We start from the raw sequence: 15,839 nt of genomic DNA, 5'->3' as shown, positions 1-15,839 counted from the left end.
CACACACACACACACACACACACACACACACACACACACACACACACACACACACACACACACACACACACACACACACACACACACACACACACACACACACACACACACACACACACACACACACACACACACACACACACACACCTTGCTGTTAGCAGGTTGCGGTTGTGGGGGCGGGGCTCCAGCAGCCTGTGTGGAGGCGGTCACCCATTGGACGGTCCTCTGCCGGTCGTCCCAGTCAGCCACGTGCTCCGTCGCCTGCTCAAACTCCACCTGACACAGCTTGCACCTCATTGGCTCTTTCGCCAATGTCACCGGCTGATTGGAGGAGAAGGTGACGCTTACTTCCTTGGAGCAGCCGGCGTGGAGGTGTCCCACCTGCAGGAGGAGAAAGAAAAAAGGAAAGAAGGAGTTATTGAACACTCACCGTTGATCAAAATAACAATTCTTCTACATTCTCTAATTGTGTAGACTTCTTGTAAATTAAGTAATGCAGATGTGTAATAATAATTTTACTCTTGAGAGTGTACAGTGAAACCAAATGCTCTCAAGGGTTAAAGATGTAATACAGGACCACCGGTGGTCCCCGGACCACCGGTTGAAAAGCACTGCTCTAACCTGTGGAGAGAAGGAGACGTGAGCTCCCCCCGCAGGCCACTCGAAGCGCAGCACCTGGCTGCTGCTGTGGTTGGTCAAGGTGAAGCTCTCCTGGTGGCGCCGGCCCACTTCGCAGTCGGCAAAGTTCAGCACGGCATCGTGAGCACCTGCACGGGCCAAAGACACCGGCTTAATGGGAGCAGAAAATATACAGCAGCAAGAAATAAATAATTACCGTAATTGGTACAAGAGGGAAATAAACGAAACACCAAAGAAACGAAAATACCAAACATATGTCGAATGTGGGACTTTCTGGTATTTGTTTACTACTTTAGATGACTTTATCACGAGGGAAGACTCCAAAATGGAGCTGGGACCACATGCACACAGTCAGGTAGAGGCCTAGAAGGATGGGAGGCATACGATGGTCCGACAGAGCATTGGTTAGACATGCGTCCGCACCTCGGACTAGCGCCTGCTCCCGTGCTTGCGGTTATGTTAGGTTAGGGTTTGAGGTGGGTTGTCGTTTTTCGGACCAATGACTAGTCGAACTAAAGTACTGCACCCAGAAGGCTCCCTTAGACCAGGGGTTCTCAACCTGTGGGTCGTTGGGGGGGGGGGGGGTCTCTTCCTGGAATATGCATCACAAAGTAGCTCTTTAACAGAGCTGAGTGCTGCCTGGGGAACTGTATGTGTGATGAAGAAACGTCATGCTGAAAATTGAGCTCCTAGTAATTATGCGGCAGGGAATACTTGGCTGGTGTTCTCCCTAATAGGCCAGCAGGGCCAATATTTACTGATTAGTGAGGAGGCCATGATTGGCTTCAGGAGGGCAGGAATTATACCTAATAACTAAAGCCACATGTTCTCCATCCAAGGAAGAAGAAAAATGTCTATCTCTCTGAATTGTTCAATTTCTAATGAAGAGATGTGGTAACTTCCACCATTAACACCATACAACTGAGATCACACAACCCATCAATCTCCCAAACCTCTCTGTCCTTCCCACTGGGCTGACTTGTGTTTACACAAAAGCTGGACATAGGAGGGGCTAGAGCACCCCTCAAAAATAAATTAAAACTCCTCTCCTGGCCTCCTACCCTCTTCTGTGTCCTCCTCCTCCTCAGCTCCAGCTCTACTGACGTTGTCCAGGGAGATGATGTCCTGGTAGGCCTCGGCCGACAGCAGTACGACCGTAGCGTTGTACTGGTTGTCCTTCACCTGCACGCTCATCTTCACGGAGGCCCTGAGGGGCCGCTCGGAGCGGAAGCCCACTTCGAAGCCCAGCTGCTGGCCCACGCCCAGCTCGAACGAGGCCCTGTGCACCCACTGACGCTCTGGAGGGCGGTGGAGAGGGAGAGGTGTCACCAAAGAGCACATCATTATGATGATCGAAGTATGTGCAATGTTTATGTGTGCTGGTGTCGTTTTCTTTAACTGTGCTGTGGCTAGAGCTGCATAAGGCTGTTTCTGAGTCAGTAAGAGCTGCATAAGGCTTTACCTGACTCAGTAAGAGCTGCATAAGGCTGTATCTGACTCAGTAAGAGCTGCATAAGGCTGTATCTGACTCAGTGCTATCCTTTAACTGTGTGCTGAGGATGGAGCTGCATAAGGCGATACCTGACTCTGACTCAGTGCTGTCCTTTAACTGTGTGCTGAGGATGGAGCTGCATAAGGCTTTACCTGACTCAGTGCTGTCCTTTAACTGTGTGCTGAGGATGGAGCTGCATAAGGCGATACCTGACTCAGTGCTGTCCTTTAACTGTGTGCTGAGGATGGAGCTGCAGGTGTTGCCCACAGCAGCCTTCAGACTGAAAACTCCTTGTTTATCCAGCATGTCCATCTGGATCTACATGACAGAAAAAAAACAAAAGCAGGTTTGAATTGTTGACAACAGAACATGTAACAGGACAGACATTGAACTTCAGCCGGTACGAGACAACAGAACATGTAACAGGACAGACATTGAACCTGAGCTGGTACGAGACAACAGAACATGTAACAGGACAGACATTGAACCTGAGCTCGTACGACTGGAGACAACAGAACATGTAACGGGACATTAATTGGACCTGAGCCGGTACGTTGCTGTCGTTCCTCAGCACCAGGGGCGCGGCGCGCCTGCTGCCAACCAGCAGCCGTCCGAACCGCAGGACATGTTCTCCCTGGGCATTCCTCAGGGCCGGACGCACCACACACGCACTGGGCAGGTTGCCCTCTCCCGTCAGGTCAAAGGTCAATATCCTGTTCTTCACCACGGGCAGCGTGCTGGTTCCAAGAGAGAGAGAGAGGACAGCAGAGGGACAGAAGTCAGAGAGAGAGAGAAAGAGAGAGAGAGATACAGTATACAGAGAGAGAGAGACAACACTAACATAGCACTACTGAAATAATTAAACGTGTGGTAACCTGAAAGTGACACGCACGCACACACGCACGCATGTCACACAATGCCACAAACCCGTTGAATAGTACTAGAAGTACGCCTAACGCCACGCGTTGACGCAGAAACCTGTGGCCTGTAGAATGATGTTACCATAGGTGTCTCACAGGAGTTTCATAATCCTAGGGTCACCTCATTCGACAGGGCACGTGTCCGACTCCGTGGTGGCATTGTGTAGGAGCGTGGTGCGTGGAGTTCTCTCAATTATATATATAGATATACCTGGTGGCCCCCTCCAGTGAGGCCTCGAACACATTGAATAGTATGTACCTGGTGGCCCCCGGCCCCTCCAGTGAGGCCTCGAACACATTGAATAGTATCTACCTGGTGGCCCCCGGCCCCTCCAGTGAGGCCTCGAACACAGCGTGGTGGAGCTGCATGGTCTGGGGTGTGAAGGTGACCACTGCAAAGGCGTGCGACTGGCTAGGAATGGACAGTCTCGCCGGAGACAGATCAAACACTTCCAGACTGCGGGACGACTGTAGAGAAGAACGGACAACTTTAAAAAGCTGCTACGCCTAAAGAAATCCACTTAATATACCCACCGGTAGGACAACAGCCCCGAAGCCAAACAATGTGACTCATAAAGCTCTCTGTCTAATGGATGATTTGTACTGGTGTCTCACACAGAAAAAGGTCCAGCTTGTAGACTTTTTATTTTCAGTGCGAGACACGGTGTGCAACCATCTATGAAGACCTGGAATGCATCTCTGTCACCTTAGCTTTTAACCACTTTTAACCATTATTTTTTTAAACTTAAGCTAACGAAAAATAGCGGATCTACAAGCTCGTAGATCTGCTATTGTTTTTGAAAAAACATGAAAATGTGGCGCAAGTCTTTCACAGCAAACGTTTTTTTAACTCAAATCTTTGCTTCTTCCCTGACACAAACTTAGAAGACATTTTGTAGAATCTGGTCTCAGGACTCAATGGCTTACGCCCTACCTTTGTATTGAGCGGCTTGAGGGCGAGGCTGAGCAGGCAGGGCACCTTGCCACTGTTGGTGAGCTTGAAGCGGGCCTGGGCCGAGCGACCCACCAGAACATTGTTGAAGATGAAGCGGTTGTCGTCCAGGGCGTAGATACCTTGGGCGCCGCGGAACTCCTCCGAGGACAGCAGGCTGCTGCTACGACACAGACGGTGTTCCTCAAAGATAGAGCCCAGGTCTCCCCCGATCCCTGGAGAAGCAGAGAGAGAGAGATTATTTTTTAATTTTAAAGAAAGAATGTTTTAAACATATATATTAATGTTATACCTGTAAACAATTGTTAAGTATTGCCTTTGTTAAATGTTAGTCTGTGTCGGACCCCAGGAAGACTAGCTTTTGTCAAGGCAAAAGCTAATGGGGATCCTAATAAACAATAAACAATAAAATGTTAGTGTTTGCCAATTATTTGGGGGCCCACTCGCAGCCCACGTGTTGAATACGTGAGAATAACTGACACAGCAGTAAAGCACTACACACACACACACCTGGCACGCAGACTTCAGCCACCAGTCTGTAAGGGATGCCCCCCGGCTGGTCCTTTGGGTCCCGGTCACTGATGTCCACGGACAGACACTCGCTCCAGTCGCCCACCTGCTCCGCCCCACAGTCCACGGTCACCACCTGGTGGGCCCCGGGAGGCAGGGTCCCCGCGCAGGGCCACACCGTGAACACGCCCACAGTGAGGCGAACCTGGGGGAGGGGGGGGGTGGATGAGGGCAGGGGGAGAGTTTGGACAGCGTCTGGACGGCGTCACACATTCGCCCCTGGTTCATGCTTTGACGCCGTCCAAACGCAACGCAACGCAACGCAAACGCACTCAGTTGAATAGCACTAAAACCAGTCTTACCGGTTTTATTCCTGCATAATCATTTGGCTGATTATGCAGTAAATTATGCGTTCGCATAAACACATTTTTCTGGTGGGTCTAAAAAACGTGCCTCTCACCTGCGTCGTGACACCCGTGTCCTTCTGAGTGGCCTCCATGCGCCTCCCAGCAGGAAGCTGTTTGGCTGAATGGCTCTCACGAGGCCCGCGCTTTACTGGACCTGAAGCTCTGAGACAGACAAGGAGCAAGGTGCTGTTATAGTTAGTGATAAGTAAGTAAGACATATTGTTGTTTTGACACTATTCATTTGTAAATAAATACCTTACTAATGACAGTTTGGGGATGGAATTGAGTTTGATAGCGAAATGGCACCCACCTACACAAAATTTGACTACTTGTGTGATTGTAAATGGGTTTATATATGAATATATCCAAGCCAGTACATTGTAGTATTCAAGCAACATTATCGTTCTTTTTGGACCACCTCGAAAACGAGATCTCAAGGTGTACTCTAAGTAGAGTACTTAGTTTACATTCCACCACTGGTGTTGTGTTTAAAGGTGTCCTACCCCGGCCTCCCAGGTGGTGCAGGCGTGTGTTTGATCAAGCGGCAGATGCTGAAGCGGCTTTCAAAGTCTCCTGTGTTCTCAACAGTGAACGTCTGTGTCCTCCTGCAGCCGTAGACCACTGGACCAAAGCTGAGGCCACTCGTAGGTGTGATCTTGTACCTATAGGAGAGGCAGATATAGTCGAGCATTTTTGGCCATATTAGATTAGTACAGTAGGTTATGACTCATGAGATGATAAATCATAAGTGATGAGACCTTTTTTTTTTTGCAAAAACAAAAACGGAAAAGATCTGTTTATAAAGATACCCGCCTGTATACAGTACGTGTGGACAAAGCCTAAATCTTTGCGTTGATTGATCGAGACAAAAAGACAGAGGATGTTCACATCGATTCAAATCAAACATTTGAATGACAATTATTTTATCTATACAAAATGTTCTCATTTGAATGAGGGACACATTACAAATTCTACATAGGCTACTAATACTACAAAAACTGGTGTCAGTGATGCCATATTGATCCCCAAAACAACGTGCGCTGACCTGGAGAAGACTGACTGGATGGAAACCTTGACTGGAATGATGGCTATGGTCTCTCCTTTCTCCCCGATGCTTGGCTCAATCACCTGCAGAAGAGAACGTTTGAACACAAGCTCATACAGTAGTACAGGCATGGGATTCAACACAAAACGGCACTTGATGGAACCATCAACTTTTTTTCTTCCTTAACGTTAGCTCACACTGTTTACCTTTCGCGGTACAAAATCACAAATGCCATCCGAACCTCAGATGCATCAGAAAAAACCATGGACAACGCTCATAGTTTCAGAGATACGAGGCATTGAAAATCCTACTTTGACTGATAAAGGGGCGGGGGGGACGAATACGTAGCTGGCAGATAACGTCCCATTCAAATGTTTTTGTAATGGATATATATTCAATGCCAAAATGTAACGATGCGTGGTGACCGTGTATGCCCTTTTCTCTCCCCGATTAAAACATTGACCATCAGCAACATAATAAATTCAAACCTGGCACCGCAGAACAGGCTGATCTTTGAGCGAGACCTCCTTGTGGTGCTTGAAGAGAACCTGCACTGCCGTGGACCTCTCTGTGGGCATCAGGGTGCCGTGAAGGGGCGTAACGGTGAAGATGGAGGCCCAGTTTGGCTGAGACGGGTCTGTTCGCTCTAAAGTGAATCTGGTGCAGAACAAAATATCCAGTCAAAAATCAGTGTCAAGCACTCGCCCCTGGACCAGACCAATCTGTGGGTCGTGCAGGGTCACATTTTTCATGGATCCCTTAATTTAGTTTTATATAATTTTGTATTATTATAATTTCAAAACATTTTCAAAAAAACATTCACAAAAAGTATTTTCATGGATAAAAAACAAAATTTAAACTTTTTTTTCATTCATTTAATGAATGTTTAATTTAAGCTTATTCACTTTGTGGATGCAGGTACATCATGTTATTGACTGTTTTCAACTCACTTGTAAGCTATTTCATATTTGCCTTTGTTCTTCAGGTTGACAAACCGCTTCACCTCTTCAGACACCTTGGTGGTTCCAAAGTCCAGGCCGCCGTTCGCTCCTGCATGGGTCAGGAGGAATTTAAATGACATGCAGCTCCAAATATTACCCTTACTTTGTTAGATTTCATACAGTACACATTTTATAATGTGTGTGTGTGAGTGTGAGGGTGTGTGTGTGTGTGTGTGTGTGTGTGTGTGTGTGTGTGTGTGTGTGTGTGTGTGTGTGTGTGTGTGTGTGTGTGTGTGTGCGCGCGTGCGTGCGTGCGTCTTTCTGACCACTGGCATAATGCCCAACGTCAGCTTCTTAAGTCTGCCTTTGCGGCAGATTCTGCCAATGCTTTTCAATGGGAACGGAGCGGTAAAGAGGTTAAAACCCTCTGCTCAAAGAAAAATGAAGCCTTTAAGAGTGGCAACAAAGAGGCTTTTAAATTAGCCAGATATGAGTTTTGAGCATGCTGTGAAAAAGGCTAAAGCCAAATATAATGACATGACCGTGCATATAAGTCTGCAAAACAAACTACGTGCCAACGACACCAAGGGCGTTTGGCAAGGGATGCAAATCTTCACAGGGTATATGAAGGCAGCCGCCGAGCTCCCTGATAGATTGAACCAATTCTATTGTAGATTCGACATGCCCAGCGATGTCCATCCCAGTGAAACAGCAGTTAGTACTATAGATTCTCACCTTCTGCAGGATGCAGAAGGTGATTGCCGACCCCTCCCACCCTGCCTGCTCTCTTTTCGCACGCCTGACCTCAGGTAAGAGACCGCTGCAGTCTCTAAAGTGCAATAACTCGCGCTTTAAAAATAGCACTTATCCCGAGGCTGTGCACCTCCTGAATGCTGACCCTGAATTGTAACATTTTGCATTCTACTTATTTATTGGTCCCCCTCATATGATGTTTGCACTTTTGTATCTTGTTCTACTGTCTGAATATGTGTCTTTTTGTATGTCTGTTTTAGTGCACTGAAACAAATTCCAATCAACTCTGTTGACATGGCAATAAAATATTGAATCTTGAATCTTGTCCCCATTGAAAAGTAGTGTCAGAATCCGGTATAAAGGCAGAATGAAAGATTGCTGTGACTGCACCCTAAAGGATGAATTTTAAGCCCAAATAATATTATGTGTGACCAGAGCATAGCAAGTGTTTAAGTATGATCTTTAATGTACTCGGGGCTCAACAAAAAAGCCATTGCTCGCCTACAAATAGTACAAAATTATGCAGCGAGACTGCTGACAAACACAAGGAGGCGTGGAACACATCACTCCAATAGAATTGATTTTAAGATTTTATTGACAACTTTTAAAGCTGTGCGAGGCCTGGCCCCTACCTACATCTCGGCCATGCTAAAGCCATACAACCCAGCGTGTAGCCTCAGATCGTTGGGTAGGGGTCTCCTGACTCCCATAAAAAACAAACTCGTCACCATGGGTGACCGGGCCTTCGCAGCCACCATATCTGTGGAACGCCCTACCCCAGAACCTGAGGCTCTTTTTAAATCACTGTTAAAAACCCATCTGTTCACAAAGGCTTTCCCCTAGATTTATTTTATTGTTTTTGCTATGTGGTGTTGTTTTATTTTATTGCTTCTGCATGTACTGCAGTCACGATTTATTGTTGTTGTTTTGTGCCTCTAAGCTGGTGTACTGCATTTTTACGTTCCATTGTAAAGCATTTTGTAACTTCTGTTTTGAACAGTGCTTCATAAAATAAAGTTTATTAGTATTAATAATTGGTAAGTTGTGACCATAACTACCTTTAGGAAAGGCGATGTCCAGAGCTACATCGTACGCTTCAGCAATGATCTGCATGTTCTCAGTGTGCACGATCCCAAGAATGTTCTCCATATCTGACACCTGAGGCACAATATGCACGCGCACGCGCACACACACACACGCACACACACACACACACACACACACACACACACACACACACACACACGCACACACATTAATGAAATTGCCTATTTGTATCTACCTTTAAGGTGGTTGCACACTGATGCGTTTTGCCGATCCGAAAGTAGTAAGTAGGCTATCACTAGCTGTCAGCCTGTCGCCAACACCCCACTACTAGACAGCCGCAGAAAACGGATAAAAGATCGACGAACAAAAAACTTTATATACTGTAGGACAAAATATTCGGCGGCAGTGTGCAAACGCGATTGACATAAAGTAAGGTTGTTTTTTATTTGTTTACGTCCTCTGAAATTCACGCCGATATTCATCCAAAAAAAAAAAACAGTGTGCAAACACCTTTAGAGTGTTATTCAATGAAAAAAGATGCCATGTATTTATTACCAAAGTGTTTTTGGTAATACATTATTTTGGGAGCATTCAAAACGGTGTGCAGACTCCCTCCTTCTATTTAGTTCATACACGGGCAACTGGCCGGCGGGGGTGGGACACTTGCGCCCCCCCACCTTCACTCAATGTGGCCCTCAGGTTAATTAATACCAGAATACTGATATATTATTGATTTTCAAAAATGGCCCGCTTTTAATTACTTCAGTCTAAATTAGTAGCTTAATGGAGAGATGAGTAGAATTAAAATGTTAGTCTTTTTTATGGCCAATGTATTTAGTTAACATCATTATAATGAAAGGCATTTGAAAGGCTTTTGAAATTAAACAAAATAAATTATGCCAAGGTCGCACGCACGCACACGCACACGCACACACACACACACACACACATACACACACACACACACACACACACACTAATGAAATTACCTATTGATATCTACATTTAAGGTGGTTGCACACTGATGCGTTTTTTCGCTGCGTAGAATTAAAATGTTAGTCTTTTTTATGGCCAATGTATTTAGTTAACATAATTATAATTAAAGGCATTTGAAAGGCTTTTGAAAAAAATTGAAAAAAATATGCCACGGTCACACACACACACACACACACACACACACACACACACACACACACACACACAGGCAACTAGCAGGTGGGGGATACTTGCGGCCCCCCACCTTCACTTAATGTGGCCCTCAGGTTAATTAATATCAGAATACTGTAATGTCAATATTATTGATTTTCAAACATGACCCGCTTTAATTACTTCAGTCTAAATTAGTAGCTTAATGAGTAGAATTAAAATGTTGCGGTCTTCATCAGAGTCATGACTCTGATGATGACCGCAAGGTCGAAACTTTACTCGTTTGTATACTCAGCACCTAAAGAAAAGTCTCTAAATGTCCGTGCTGCTCCAGTCTCTTCTCCTTGTGCAACTCATGATGTCCTTGCACCTGTGAAGCACCGGATCAGCCGTTTCAGGCTTGAGGCGCGTTGGTCATTTTTACTTTGTACTTATTTTTTACATATTCCATAGCAGAAAAGAAAAGGAGCAGGAAGAAGATAAATCTTATTTATACCTGCCCCTATCATTAAAAAAAACATCAATTTTTTTTTATGTTTAAAAATGCAATCTAAGCTATATACTGTAAATTGAGCCTATGCCTACGCCTGTAAGGTCGTCGAGGCTAGGGCAAAGGGCGACTGCTTCCCCACATTACCTCCAGGCGTACGGTGCGCTTGACGTTGACGGGCTTCACGGCTCGGAGGTAGAAGGTCAGGCAGAAGGAGGAGTTGGCGCTGACCACGCCACGCTCCTGGCACACGCTGAACTCTGCACCCAGCTCCTCCAAGCCGCTCAGCCTCCAGGCCACCGGCAGGGAGGTGTTGTTCCGTAGAGTCACACTGCGGCTGTCCTCCCTGGAGGAAGGGGAGGACGACGACGACCACGGGGGAAACGTAGGGCTGTGAATATTTGGGTGTCCCACGATTCGATTCGATTTCCGATTCTTGGGGTCACGATTCGATTCAGAATCAATTATTTCGATTCAACTCGATTCTCAATCCAAAAACGATTTGTTTTCAATTCAAAAGCTTTTTTTCTTTTTTGCAGATTCAAAACGATTCTCTATTCAACATGACTCTCGATTCAATACATAGGATTTCATCACGATCTCCTCCAGTCTTGTGGCATGAAAGCAGAGTACAATTCTTTAAAAAAAAGCTTATTGTAAAGGTTTTATCAATTGAATGACGTAAACACACAAAGGTAAATCCAGGTCTGACACTGGTACTTTTTCCTCACTCAGTTACCAAAACAATACCTTCAAGTGAAAACTGCTGTAAATAATGAATACAATTGGTAAAAATGCACACATGCAAAGTATGCAGAAACCCATAATGTATTGCACAGGTTGAACTCAATCACTTGTATTAGACACAGAGACCTAGCTGATATGCTGTATACCTGTGCAGCAAAATCCTGTCAAAGTGCAGCGCCTTGCGGTCCAACTCCAGCTCCGGTCGGACCCCCCAGCAGGACAGCTGGATGGTGACGGGCTCCGGGTTGTCCTTGATGCAGCACACCACGGTGTCTGAGATCTGCCCCACGCTGGTGGGGTACGCCCACACGGTCAGCTCCTGGTGGCACACAAGCAGAACATAGCCAGTAATACAGGAAACGGAACCAGAGACGATCACACAAAGAAATGACTTTTTTCGGCAGGTTGTTTTCAAACGGCTCTGACTCGGGAACGCCATGTCCAAAATGAAATGGATATAGCCAATCATACACTGTATAGACTTTTTTCCCCCTGTGAACACAGGCGATCGACCAGGGGAGCGATAAACAACAAAAACAAAGGTTAAAAGAAATAAATTAAAAAGGGGACGAAATAATTCTGGCAGTTAATAGAAGAGAAGAAAGTCCGCACACAGGTTTGCTCCAATGGTGTTTTCTTTTGTTGATACACCTTCATCAGGTGGATCACCTGATGAAGGCCGCCCGCGGCCGAAACGTCGTGTCTTATAACTGTTTTCAATAAAAGAAAACACCATTGGAGCAAACCTGTTTGCGGACGTTCTTCTCTTCACTGTATTTATCTTAGTCCAGCACCACTGCACCAGCCAGGAACTGGATGTGCGCAAGCCACCTGCTTTTTAAACTAGTTACCGGTAATAGAAAGTAGGCCAATTTGGGTTCTCTTCTACCTGCTTGTCGTGGGGCTGGAGGGTCATGTCTGGGGGCTCTAGGAGGTAGTTGGCTGTACCTGCTTGTCGTGGGGCTGGAGGGTCATGTCCGGGGGCTCTAGGAGGTAGGTGGCTGTACCTGCTTGTCATGGGGCTGGAGGGTCATGTCTGGGGGCTCTAGGAGGTAGGTGGCTGTACCTGCTTGTCGTGGGGCTGGAGGGTCATGTCCGGGGGGTCCAGGAGGTAGGTGGCTGCCTTGGTGTCGTGCTGGAAGCAGAACTGGACCTCGGCCTTGAGGGCAGAGTCGTTGTGGATCACCAGCCTCGCCATGTTCTCTGGGTACTTCTTCTCCTTGTACCTGCACACGCACGCACGGAACGCGCGCGCGCGCGCGCGCGCGCGCACACACACACACACACACACACACACACACACACACACACACACACACACACACAGTGTCACACACACACAGAACAGGTTCAGAGATGCCCAACATATTAGGAAATGGTCAATAAAACCACTGGTCATCTTCTTTATCTCACCTGTCTCTGGTCTTGCCGCAGAGAAGCGGTCCGAACTCAAACACGCCTGTGTTTATGACGTATGCCTTCTGGAGCCCTTCTTCCACAACAGACACCCTCTTATTCAATGCAAACAGAGTCCTGAGACCACGTGCACGTACAGTCGTACAGTCGTACACACACACACACACACACACACACACACACACACACACACACACACACACAAGACACATAGTACACTTCGATCAAATCTGATACTACCTGCTGTTTTCCCACATAAAATAGGTTATTCCCATGTCATGAATCCTGAAGCGTGCCTTATTTTGGGCATGTTATAATGAACCAACATTCAGCGAAAATAGCTGACCTACAAGCTCACAAGGCCAAGTAAGTAAATAGGCAAGTCACGGGTACTTGTATAGCACACTTCAGCAGCAAAGCAGTTCAATGTGCTTCATATAAAACAACTAGAAATGCACTCTGTCGAGCTGCCAACTGGCGCTTTGCACACAAGTTGGCCATGAATGGCCTACTTGTGTGCGAGCAGAGCGTGCAACTTATCTCTCACCACTACAATGGGTTCTAAATCTATTTTAAGTTTCCTATATATAAGTTTGAATCACAAATTGATTACGTCATCCACATAATGTCAGTGTTGTCCCTCGGAACCACCGTTTTTACATAAACATACATTAGTTACGTCAACAGCCAATCCCTGATTGGCCGAGCGACACCACCAAAGATACACAATCCCTGATTGGCCAAGGGGACCACCAATATTCACAATCCCTGACTGTATATTATATTATATTATATTATAATGGTCCGTGACATTGATATGAACAGGGTTGAACAGCTTAAAGGTGGTTAACTGACTTGTAGTCCCTGCTGATGGAAGGGAAGTGACACACTAACTGACCTGTAGTCCCTGCTGATGGAAGGGAAGTGACACACTAACTGACCTGTAGTCCCTGCTGATGGAAGGGAAGTGACACACTAACTGACCTGTAGTCCCTGCTGATGGAAGGGAAGTGACACACTAACTGACTTGTAGTCCCTGCTGATGGAAGGGAAGTGACACACTAACTGACCTGTAGTCCCTGCTGATGGAAGGGAAGTGACACACTAACTGACCTGTAGTCCCTGCTGATGGAAGGGAAGTGACACACTAACTGACCTGTAGTCCCTGCTGATGGAAGGGAAGTGACACACTAACTGACCTGTAGTCCCTGCTGATGGAAGGGAAGTGACACACTAACTGACCTGTAGTCCCTGCTGATGGAAGGGAAGTGACACACTCCTGTGCAGGACAGCTGGTAACGTCTCCCGGTGCCCACGAGGTCAAAGTTCAGACTCTCCTCGAACGTCCCTGGGGTGTCGGAGTGGAACCACAGCTTCAGGGTGACCTCTCCATTGGCCGGTACGGTCCAGCGGAACCTAGTCAGTCTGTACGCACACAAGCACACACCGTTTACTGTTGAACGAATGGATGGACACTATGCCAACAGTGCCTTCCTTTAGAGCCTTCTAGCCTGGGGCTAAAAACCTTGGAAGATTTCTACAGTTTTTATGAACACACTACACTACATAATAGAACAACAATCTGCGAAACACAACAAAGAATTGAAGGGTAAGAAAAATGTGGTACAAGTCAGCATTTGATGGTGTGTGTGTGTGTGTGTGTGTGTGTGCGTGCGTTCCTTTACCTCTGCCTAGTCTCGTGCGTGTCTCCGGGCAGCAGGCGTGCGTGCTCGCCGTGGTCAGGCAGAGCGGAGACAGAGGCCAGTGGAGGGGAGGGGTCCGAGCTCCGAGCTCCTCTCTTATTGGCTGACGTTCGTCTCCTGTCCCTCTGACCGTCTCTGTCCTTCTTGTCCTTGTCGTCTTTTGCAACTGCGGATGTCTTCTTCCCACGACCTTTAGAAGGGGTCAGCCTCACCTCCTCCTGAGCACGCACACACACACACACGCACGCACGCGCACACGCACACGCACACGCACACACACACACACACACACACACAGAGTCACCAGGACTTTCCAAACAGCGGTGAAAAGTTGACTCGCATGAAGACAGCAATGCTTCGTCAGTGATGTCACAGTCACTGACTGTGGTTTATAAACAGCTTCAAGTTATGCTACTCCCGTGTTGCATAACAGTGACATCACCGTCGATTCCTTGGTATCTTTACCCTAGTCTTAGTGTCAGCGAGCAGCTGCGTGACAACAACCTGTAACCTATTTTGTTACAGCGAGAAAACGTCTGTGTTCGTCAACGAGAACACCTTTTGGTGTTTTAAACATTATGTTATAATTTAGCTATTGAAAAATTGCAGATCTACAAGGTCATAGCGCGCCACTCCGTAAGAAGAACAACCAAGCAACCTTGTGGCTAAATAATTAAAGTTGGATCCTTATAGAGACACAAAGGAGACTATTTTGTGTCTCCATGGTGAACCACTGCTGGTTATAATTGTTATACTTCAGAAAACTGGAGGATTTAGAATAAGATTTTGAGGTCAGGCCTAAATGGGTTAACACAGTCAAATATTTGATGAAAATGTATGATGGTGGTGATCCCTGATGATGATGTATTGACCCACATGGTGGAATAATAAGGAACAGACACACAAACACTGTGTATGTGTGTCTGTGTATTATTTACTATGTGTGTATGTATGATACACACAAAGTTACATGTTGGAGTGGCTATATAGGTCCGCCCAAAAATGCTGTCAACACGTGCACGTGTTTGCAAGCAGGTACACAAACACACCTTTGTGGGTGGCGGTGCGAGTGCGTCCGTGTTGGCCTCTGCAGCACGCGGCCTGTCGCCCCCAACCTCCTCAGAGCCGCAGGGGACCAGGAAGGTCAGGCGGTCGCAGCGGGTCAGCTGACCACGAGGCGCCGCCCTCTCCTCGGGAAAAGGAACCACGGAGAAGGTTGTGGGAGGAGGGATGGGTGGGCCGCTGGGACCCAGACCCAGAGCGTCCAACACCTGATGAGGAGTGCAGAGAGAGGAGCAAATAGACAGTGGTGGAAAGAGTACTCAGTTGTTTTACAGTACATAAGTAAAAGTATCAATACTGCAATGTAGACATACTCCGTTACAAGCAAAAGTCTGTTAACCCATTCTGACCTGAGATCAGATTCATACGAGGTTTCCACTGGACACACACTGGTCTGATTAACCCATTCTGACCTGAGATCAGATTCTAAAAATGTCAGTCGTTCTTAGATTTTTCAAAAATAGCAGACCTACAAGCTCGTAGCGCGCCACTCGGTGGCGCGCTATGAGCTTGTAGATCTGCTATTTTTCAAAAGTTAAAGCACAACATAATGCTAACACCAAAATGGG

General features: G+C 46.7%; 1 protein-coding gene across 1 annotated transcript in view; it reads right to left on the bottom strand.

Moving 5' to 3' along the window:
• The window catches only part of hydin (HYDIN axonemal central pair apparatus protein), a gene marked incomplete at both ends in the record, with an annotated part of 156,030 nt that overhangs the window by 26,006 nt on the left and 114,185 nt on the right, over positions 1-15,839 (bottom strand). Inside the window, 21 exons of the mRNA XM_080762251.1 lie at positions 148-381; positions 622-767; positions 1,701-1,937; positions 2,284-2,449; positions 2,685-2,868; positions 3,365-3,519; positions 3,986-4,218; positions 4,514-4,718; positions 4,974-5,082; positions 5,424-5,582; positions 5,966-6,048; positions 6,454-6,622; positions 6,916-7,015; positions 8,718-8,817; positions 10,490-10,688; positions 11,236-11,408; positions 12,156-12,315; positions 12,503-12,622; positions 13,748-13,930; positions 14,191-14,426; positions 15,258-15,479. Of these exons, the coding sequence (XP_080618377.1) occupies positions 148-381; positions 622-767; positions 1,701-1,937; positions 2,284-2,449; positions 2,685-2,868; positions 3,365-3,519; positions 3,986-4,218; positions 4,514-4,718; positions 4,974-5,082; positions 5,424-5,582; positions 5,966-6,048; positions 6,454-6,622; positions 6,916-7,015; positions 8,718-8,817; positions 10,490-10,688; positions 11,236-11,408; positions 12,156-12,315; positions 12,503-12,622; positions 13,748-13,930; positions 14,191-14,426; positions 15,258-15,479 (3,573 nt within the window). The remainder of the gene's footprint in view (positions 1-147; positions 382-621; positions 768-1,700; positions 1,938-2,283; positions 2,450-2,684; positions 2,869-3,364; positions 3,520-3,985; positions 4,219-4,513; positions 4,719-4,973; positions 5,083-5,423; positions 5,583-5,965; positions 6,049-6,453; positions 6,623-6,915; positions 7,016-8,717; positions 8,818-10,489; positions 10,689-11,235; positions 11,409-12,155; positions 12,316-12,502; positions 12,623-13,747; positions 13,931-14,190; positions 14,427-15,257; positions 15,480-15,839) is intronic.

Source organism: Protomyctophum bolini (assembly GCF_963924005.1).
Source record: "Protomyctophum bolini genome assembly, chromosome: 4".
NCBI lineage: Eukaryota > Metazoa > Chordata > Actinopteri > Myctophiformes > Myctophidae > Protomyctophum > Protomyctophum bolini.
This window is presented reverse-complemented; position numbering and strand designations above follow the sequence as displayed.